General features: G+C 39.7%; 1 protein-coding gene and 1 long non-coding RNA gene across 4 annotated transcripts in view; one reads left to right on the forward strand and one right to left on the reverse strand.

Annotated features, from left to right (window-relative positions):
* Positions 1-71: 71 nt before the first annotated feature.
* rnf169 (ring finger protein 169) overlaps positions 72-9,870 on the forward strand; it is a 12,624-nt gene continuing 2,825 nt past the window's right edge. Inside the window, exons 1-6 of one of the 2 annotated variants that reach the window (XM_074640861.1) lie at positions 72-450; positions 6,371-6,441; positions 6,586-6,648; positions 6,749-6,849; positions 8,549-8,639; positions 8,989-9,870. The exon at positions 8,989-9,870 is cut by the window's right edge and continues 2,825 nt beyond it. In XM_074640861.1, the coding sequence (XP_074496962.1) occupies positions 126-450; positions 6,371-6,441; positions 6,586-6,648; positions 6,749-6,849; positions 8,549-8,639; positions 8,989-9,870 (1,533 nt within the window). In that variant the 5' untranslated portion in view covers positions 72-125. Of the gene's footprint in view, positions 451-6,360; positions 6,442-6,585; positions 6,649-6,748; positions 6,850-8,548; positions 8,640-8,988 lie in introns of both variants that reach the window. The other variant, XM_074640860.1, reaches the window with a different exon arrangement.
* On the reverse strand, positions 5,786-6,440 carry LOC141771013 (uncharacterized). Of its 2 annotated transcripts, XR_012594642.1 has the most exons (4): positions 6,276-6,440; positions 6,097-6,220; positions 5,927-5,982; positions 5,786-5,874 (listed from the first exon to the last, which is right to left on the reverse strand). It is a non-coding gene; the product is annotated as an uncharacterized LOC141771013 (long non-coding RNA). The 2 variants fall into 2 exon arrangements; XR_012594641.1 differs by lacking the exon at positions 5,786-5,874 and having other exon boundaries at positions 5,916-5,982.

A 9,870-nucleotide genomic window follows, 5' to 3' on the forward strand; every position in this document is an offset into this window, starting at 1 on the left:
GGAGCGGAGGAGGAGGAGCGGAGCGGAGAGGAGGAGCGGAGCGGAGAGGAGGAGGAGAGAGAGAGGAGAGGAGGAGCGGAGCGGAGAGGAGGAGAGAGAGAGAGAGAGAAGACTCAGCAGGGAAGATGGCGACCGCAGGGTCCGCCGAACGTCCCGGCAGACCGGCCAGCGCCTTCGCCGGCAAGTACCGGGCCGGGTCCGGAACTAGGTGCGGGTCCCGGTCCGGGTCCGGGTCCGGCCCGCCGGAGACCGCCGGGTGTCCGCAGGCAGGCGGTAGCGGCAGCGGCAGCGCGGCGCCCTGCGGACACCCGGCGGCCTGTCCGCTCCTCACAGCCCAGAGACGCTCCGGCAGCGGCAGCAGAGACCGAGACCGAGACCGGCTCCGGAGGAGGACTCACCCGGAGAGGAGCAGCAGCAGGCCGGCCAGGAGGGACTGCGACAGCCGCAGAGGTCTGTGTGTGTTCACCGGCTGAAGCTGCAGATCACAACCTGCTAGAGACTAACTTTCCTCCAACTTTAACCTGAGAGAGCAGCAGGCCATGTTACACTAGCGTTAGTACTAATACAGGAATGATATAGTACTAACATGGTACTAATATAGTACTAATATAGTACTAATATAGTACTAATACAGGAATGATATAGTACTAACATGGTACTAATATAGTACTAACATGGTACTAACATAGTACTAACATAGTCATAACATAGTCATAATATAGTACTAATATAGTCATAATATAGTACTAATATAGTACTAATACAGGAATGATATAGTACTAACATGGTACTAATATAGTACTAACATGGTACTAACATAGTACTAACATGGTACTAATATAGTACTAACATGGTACTAACATAGTACTAACATGGTACTAATATAGTACTAATATAGTACTAATATAGGAATGATATAGTACTAATATAGTCATAACATGGTACTAATATAGTACTAATATAGTCATAACATGGTACTAATATAGTACTAATATAGTACTAATATAGTCATAACATAGTCATAATATAGTACTAATATAGTACTAATATAGTACTAATATAGTCATAACATAGTCATAATATAGTACTAATATAGTACTAATATAGTACTAATATAGTACTAATATAGTCATAACATGGTACTAATATAGTACTAATATAGTCATAACATAGTCATAATATAGTACTAATATAGTACTAATATAGTCATAACATAGTCATAATATAGTACTAATATAGTACTAATATAGTCATAACATAGTCATAATATAGTACTAATATAGTACTAATATAGTCATAACATAGTCATAATATAGTACTAATATAGTACTAATATAGTCATAACATAGTCATAATATAGTACTAATATAGTACTAATATAGTACTAATATAGTCATAACATGGTCATAATATAGTACTAATATAGTCATAACATAGTCATAATATAGTACTAATATAGTCATAACATAGTCATAATATAGTACTAATATAGTACTAATATAGTACTAATATAGTCATAACATAGTCATAATATAGTACTAATATAGTACTAATATAGTACTAATATAGTACTAATATAGTCATAACATAGTCATAATATAGTACTAATATAGTACGAATATAGTACTAATATAGTCATAACATAGTCATAATATAGTACTAATATAGTCATAACATGGTCATAACATAGTCATAATATAGTCATAACATAGTCATAATATAGTACTAATATAGTACTAATATAGTACTAATATAGTCATAATATAGTCATAACATGGTCATAATATAGTACTAATACAGGAATAATATAGTACTAATATAGTACTAATATAGTCATAACATAGTCATAATATAGTACTAATATAGTCATAACATAGTCATAATATAGTACTAATATAGTCATAATATAGTCATAATATAGTACTAATATAGTACTAATATAGTCATAACATGGTCATAATATAGTACTAATATAGTCATAACATGGTCATAATATAGTACTAATATAGTATTAATATAGTCATAACATGGTCATAATATAGTACTAATATAGTCATAATATAGTACTAATATAGTCATAATATAGTACTAATATAGTCATAATATAGTACTAATATAGTCATAATATAGTACTAATATAGTCATAATATAGTCATAATATAGTACTAATATAGTACTAATACAGGAATAATATAGTACTAATATAGTACTAATATAGTCATAACATGGTCATAATATAGTACTAATATAGTCATAACATAGTCATAATATAGTACTAATATAGTACTAATATAGTACTAATATAGTCATAATATAGTCATAACATGGTCATAATATAGTACTAATACAGGAATAATATAGTACTAATATAGTACTAATATAGTCATAACATAGTCATAATATAGTACTAATATAGTCATAACATAGTCATAATATAGTACTAATATAGTCATAATATAGTCATAATATAGTACTAATATAGTACTAATATAGTCATAACATGGTCATAATATAGTACTAATATAGTCATAACATGGTCATAATATAGTACTAATATAGTATTAATATAGTCATAACATGGTCATAATATAGTACTAATATAGTCATAATATAGTACTAATATAGTCATAATATAGTACTAATATAGTCATAATATAGTACTAATATAGTCATAATATAGTCATAATATAGTACTAATATAGTACTAATACAGGAATAATATAGTACTAATATAGTACTAATATAGTCATAACATGGTCATAATATAGTACTAATATAGTCATAACATGGTCATAATATAGTACTAATATAGTATTAATATAGTCATAACATGGTCATAATATAGTACTAATATAGTCATAATATAGTCATAATATAGTACTAATATAGTACTAATATAGTACTAATATAGTCATAATATAGTCATAACATGGTCATAATATAGTACTAATACAGGAATAATATAGTACTAATATAGTCATAACATGGTCATAATATAGTACTAATATAGTCATAACATAGTCATAATATAGTACTAATATAGTATTAATATAGTCATAACATGGTCATAATATAGTACTAATATAGTCATAACATGGTCATAATATAGTATTAATATAGTACTAATATAGTCATAACATAGTCATAATATAGTATTAATATAGTACTAATATAGTCATAACATAGTCATAATATAGTACTAATATAGTCATAACATGGTCATAATATAGTACTAATATAGTCATAACATGGTCATAATATAGTACTAATATAGTCATAACATAGTCATAATATAGTACTAATATAGTATTAATATAGTACTAATATAGTATTAATATAGTATTAATATAGTATTAATATAGTATTAATATAGTACTAATATAGTACTAATATAGTATTAATATAGTATTAATATAGTATTAATATAGTATTAATATAGTACTAATATAGTATTAATATAGTATTAATATAGTCATAATATAGTAGTAATATAGTAATAATATAGTATTAATATAGTCATAATATAGTCATAATATAGTACTAATATAGTACTAATATAGTCATAGTAACTCTATCCTGGTCTAACCCGGGTCACTCAGTGACCTGTATACAAGCTGCAGACAGACAGTATAATATAAACCGGGTTATATTTTATAGTTGGGGTCAGATTTGTAATGAAGTCTGGTGGAGGAGGACTAGTCTAGACATGTACAGCTGGAGGAGGAGCTGATGTACTACAGTACTACTGTAGTACATCAGCTCCTCCTACAGTACTACTGTAGTACTGCTCCTACTACAGTACAACTGTAGTAGGAGCTGATGTACTACTACTACAGTTGTACTGTAGTAGGAGCAGTACTACAGTAGTACTGTAGTAGGAGCTGATGTACTACAGTAGTACTGTAGTAGGAGCTGATGTACTACAGTAGTACTGTAGTAGGAGCTGATGTACTACAGTTGTACTGTAGTACTGCTCCTACTACAGTACTACTGTAGTACATCAGCTCCTACTACAGTACAACTGTAGTAGGAGCTGATGTACTACAGTACTACTGTAGTACATCAGCTCCTACTACAGTACTACTGTAGTACTGCTCCTACTACAGTACAACTGTAGTAGGAGCTGATGTACTACTACTACAGTTGTACTGTAGTAGGAGCAGTACTACAGTAGTACTGTAGTAGGAGCTGATGTACTACAGTAGTACTGTAGTAGGAGCTGATGTACTACAGTAGTACTGTAGTAGGAGCTGATGTACTACAGTTGTACTGTAGTACTGCTCCTACTACAGTACTACTGTAGTACATCAGCTCCTACTACAGTACAACTGTAGTAGGAGCTGATGTACTACAGTACTACTGTAGTACATCAGCTCCTACTACAGTACTACTGTAGTACTGCTCCTACTACAGTACAACTGTAGTAGGAGCTGATGTACTACAGTACTACTGTAGTACATCAGCTCCTACTACAGTACTACTGTAGTACATCAGCTCCTACTACAGTACAACTGTAGTACAACTGCTCCTACTACAGTACTACTGTAGTACTGCTCCTACTACAGTACTACTGTAGTACATCAGCTCCTCCTCCAGTACTACTGTAGTACATCAGCTCCTCCTCCAGTACTACTGTAGTACATCAGCTCCTCCTCCAGTACTACTGTAGTACATCAGCTCCTCCTCTAGTACTACTGTAGTACATCAGCTCCTCCTCTAGTACTACTGTAATGCTGCTCCTACTACACTACTACATCAGCTCCTGCTACTGTAGTACTGTAGTACTACTGTAGTACTACAGTACTACAGTAGTACTACTTGTGTCCAGCTGTGTTCATCTCTGTTTTCACCATTAGTTCTTTATATTCTCATAGTGATTGATCAGTTGATGACTAACAGTGATTGATCAGTTGATGACTAACAGTGATTGATCAGTTGATGACTAACAGTGATTGATCAGTTGATGACTAACAGTGATTGATCAGTTGATGACTAACAGTGATTGATCAGTTGATGACTAACAGTGATTGATCAGTTGATGACTAACAGTGATTGATCAGTTGATGACTAACAGTGATTTATCAGTTGATGACTAACAGTGATTGATCAGTTGATGACTAACAGTGATTGATCAGTTGATGACTAACAGTGATTTATCAGTTGATGACTAACAGTGATTGATCAGTTGATGACTAACAGTGATTGATCAGTTGATGACTAACAGTGATTGATCAGTTGATGACTAACAGTGATTGATCAGTTGATGACTAACAGTGATTGATCAGTTGATGACTAACAGTGATTGATCAGTTGATGACTAACAGTGATTGATCAGTTGATGATGACTAACAGTGATTGATCAGCTGATGATTGATCAGCTGATGACTAACAGTGATTTATCAGTTGATGACTAACAGTGATTGATCAGTTGATGATAACTAACAGTGATTGATCAGTTGATGATGACTAACAGTGATTGATCAGCTGATGATTGATCAGCTGATGACTAACAGTGATTTATCAGTTGATGACTAACAGTGATTGATCAGTTGATGACTAACAGTGATTGATCAGTTGATGACTAACAGTGATTGATCAGTTGATGACTAACAGTGATTGATCAGTTGATGATGACTAACAGTGATTGATCAGTTGATGATGACTAACAGTGATTGATCAGCTGATGATTGATCAGCTGATGACTAACAGTGATTTATCAGTTGATGACTAACAGTGATTGATCAGTTGATGATGACTAACAGTGATTGATCAGCTGATGATTGATCAGCTGATGAGGACTAACAGTGATTGATCAGCTGATGATTGATCAGCTGATGAGGACTAACAGTGATTGATCAGTTGATGATTGATCAGCTGATGACTAACAGTGATTGATCAGTTGATGATTGATCAGCTGATGACTAACAGTGATTGATCAGTTGATGAGGACTAACAGTGATTGATCAGTTGATGATTGATCAGCTGATGAGGACTAACAGTGATTGATCAGTTGATGATGACTAACAGGGATTGATCAGTTGATGAGGACTAACAGTGATTGGTCAGCTGATGATTGATCAGCTGATGAGGACTAACAGTGATTGATCAGTTGATGATGACTAACAGTGATTGATCAGTTGATGATTGATCAGCTGATGACTAACAGTGATTGATCAGTTGATGAGGACTAATAGTGATTGATCAGCTGATGATTGATCAGCTGATGAGGACTAACAGTGATTGATCAGCTGTTGATTGATCAGCTGATGACTAACAGTGATTGATCAGTTGATGAGGACTAATAGTGATTGATCAGCTGATGATTGATCAGCTGATGACTAACAGTGGTTTTGCTGGTTCGTCTCTTCAGAGTTCTTCGTCTCTCCGGCTCTCGTCCCAAAATGTTGTGACGTTTCATCAGGACCGACCGGGAAGCACAAGGTGAGCCAGGTTTCCTTCTGTCAGTGAACGCAGCAGCATCCATAGACATATATACACATAGATATATATATACATAGATATGCTTTATATACATAGACATATACAGTCTTTCTGTGTATTCAGACGGTGGTTTGTGTGTTTCAGCTGTTGTTGTCTGAGGACAGAGAGGAGGTGAAGAGGAGGAACTGTAAAGACGATGAAGAGCCTGTAAGTCCTGTGTTATACAGTATTTAAAGTACTATTATTTATTGATACTGTACATTTAAAGTACTGTTCTGAGTGTTTAAATGTGCTTGTTGTCCTGTAGGGAGTTCTGTCTGACTCTGAGAACGAGGAGCCGATCAGCAGGAGGATCAGAAACATCTCAGCCTTCATCAGGAAAACCAAAAGCTGTGCAGCCTTCACAGGGTGAGCTCAGCCTGAAACCTGTCTGACCTGAGATAGATCGATAGATAGACACCACATTGGTCTTTGGATCGTACGTCAGCGTCGCTGCCATATTGGGGAGGTCAGGACCGGCCTGTAAACACACACTGGTGAACCGGGAGCTGCTGTTTCTCTGGACAAAAACACTGAACACGTTGGCTAACGCTGACTAGCTAACGCTGGCTAGCTAACGCTGGCTAGATAACGCTGGCTAGCTAACGCTGGCTAGCTAACGCTGGCTAGCTAACGCTGGCTAGCTAACGCTGACTAGCTAACGCTGGCTAGATAACGCTGGCTAGCTAACGCTGACTAGCTAACGCTGGCTAGCTAACGCTGGCTAGCTAACGCTGGCTAGCTAACGCTGACTAGCTAACGCTGGCTAGATAACGCTGGCTAGCTAACGCTGACTAGCTAATGCTGGCTAGCTAACGCTGGCTAGCTAACGCTGGCTAGATAACGCTGGCTAGCTAACGCTGACTAGCTAACGCTGGCTAGCTAACGCTGACTAGCTAACGCTGGCTAGATAACGCTGGCTAGCTAACGCTGACTAGCTAACGCTGGCTAGCTAACGCTGACTAGCTAACGCTGGCTAGCTAACGCTGGCTAGATAACGCTGGCTAGCTAACGCTGACTAGATAACGCTGGCTAGCTAACGCTGGCTAGCTAACGCTGACTAGCTAACGCTGGCTAGATAACGCTGGCTAGATAACGCTGACTAGCTAACGCTGGCTAGCTAACGCTGACTAGCTAACGCTGACTAGCTAACGCTGACTAGATAACGCTGACTAGATAACGCTGACTAGATAACGCTGGCTAGCAACTATCGTTGTCTTGTTTTTTTAACAATGGCTGAAGAGAATCCTAGTAGCGTTTCAGAGACGGAGAGAAAGGGTTGCTAATAGATTAGCCTTCTGCTAACAGCAGCTAACGGCTCACGTTAGCTGCTGTTAGCAGAAGGCTAAATATTAGCATCATTTCCTCTCCGTCTCTGAAACGCTTCTCTGATCTTGTAGCTCTAGAGCTCCAATCAGTTACTCATCTCTAATGTCTGAGATCTGGATTCAGACAACAACACAGAGGACATTTAGATGTGGAGCTTTAGCCCACTGCTAGCGTTAGCCTCCAGCGAATGTTAGCCCACTGCTAGCGTTAGCCTCCAGCTAATGTTAGCCCACTGCTAGCGTTAGCCTCCAGCTAATGTTAGCCCACTGCTAGCGTTAGCCTCCAGCTAATGTTAGCCCACTGCTAGCGTTAGCCTCCAGCGAATGTTAGCCCACTGCTAGCGTTAGCCTCCAGCTAATGTTAGCCCACTGCTAGCGTTAGCCTCCAGCGAATGTTAGCCCACTGCTAGCGTTAGCCTCCAGCTAATGTTAGCCCACTGCTAGCGTTAGCCTCCAGCTAATGTTAGCCCACTGCTAGCGTTAGCCTCCAGCTAATGTTAGCCCACTGCTAGCGTTAGCCTCCAGCTAATGTTAGCCCACTGCTAGCGTTAGCCTCCAGCTAATGTTAGCCCACTGCTAGCGTTAGCCTCCAGTCTTTCCTTTGTTTAGCCTCCAGCTAACACCGTGACCTCATCATGACCTCATCGTGACCTCACCGTGACCTCATCGTGACCTCATCATGTTAAAGGGTCTATAGTAATGATGTGTCTGACCAGCTGACCTGTGTTGTTCTTCTTCAGTGGTTCTCAGAGGAGTCAGAGCTGCACCGACCCGATGGAGGACAGAGGAGTGAAGCTGAAGGTCGTCACCCAGCCGGCCCTCATGGACACAGTACGTAGTGTATATGTTTATATATGTTTATATATATTTATATATAGGCCTGTCACCATATCGTATTTAGTTGGATGATATATAAGACCATTTTATTCACTGGTTTAATGATCATATATCATCATACATCATGATAAATCTGCTGCTGAATATTAATGTCCACCAATACTTTTAAAAATATTACAGAAGGTCAAGAGATCCACACACATAGGACAGAGAATCCGCTCCATCGTAGGAGATAAAGATCAGAGTATAGTTAGGTTGTCTGTCTGTAGTATGAATCTGATAAAAGACGTTATAATAAAGACGCTACATGAGCTAACGTGGTTGTGTTGTTCTGGTCCGTCAGGTGGGCATCGGTCACAGTTCCACAGCAGGAATCCTCCTCTCCTCTGAGAACAGTCGCTCCGTCTCGGCTCCCATCACCGCTCCGGACCGGAGGCTCACCTGGCGAGCTGTCGTCTCGTCGTCGTTATCGTCGACTCCTCTGGGCGTCCCTCCGCCGCGCCCCGAGCGCTCCATCAGCCCCGAGAGCAACGACAGCATCTCGGAAGAGCTCAACCACTTCAAACCCATCGTCTGCTCGCCGTGCACGCCGCCCAAACGCCTGCCAGACGGCCGTCTGATGGAGCCCAACATCGTGAAGTCCACGCCCCGGAACCTGACCCGCGGCCTGCAGAAGGCCACCAGTTACGAGGCCAGTCCCGCTGTCCTGCAGAAGTGGCGGCAGATCGAACTCGACCGCCAGAGCCTCAAAGTGAACTCCAAGGCGACGCTGAAGAGCCCCGTTAACGAGCTCCACGGCAAGACCGGCGGGGGGGAGGAAGCAAAGACCCGTCGGTCCCCGGCGGGACGGGACGGAGACGGAGTGACGGCCGTCAACAAGAGGAGGCTGCTGTTCGACCCTCCGGCCGGAGACGCAGACCCCTTCCAGAAACAGTCTGTGAAGATCCGGGTCCCCGCGATCCGCTACAGCAGCGAGGCCACTTTCAGAGGAAGTTCAGACTTTGAGCCGACAGTCGGCGCTCCAGAGTCCTGCAGCGGGGGACCGCTTTTCAGCCGGAAACAGTCCTTCTCGCCGTACACTAAGAACTCCGGGTTCCAGTCCTGTAAGTTAGTGCCAAAGGACTCGCAGAGTCCGAGGAAGGAGTCCGACAGTAGCCTCCACAACCAGTCTACCTCAAGGAGGGGCAAGAAGCGGGAACAGAAGACCAAACACCTGGACTCGGAG

This window comes from Sebastes fasciatus, chromosome 7 (genome assembly GCF_043250625.1).
Source record: "Sebastes fasciatus isolate fSebFas1 chromosome 7, fSebFas1.pri, whole genome shotgun sequence".
Lineage (NCBI taxonomy): Eukaryota > Metazoa > Chordata > Actinopteri > Perciformes > Sebastidae > Sebastes > Sebastes fasciatus.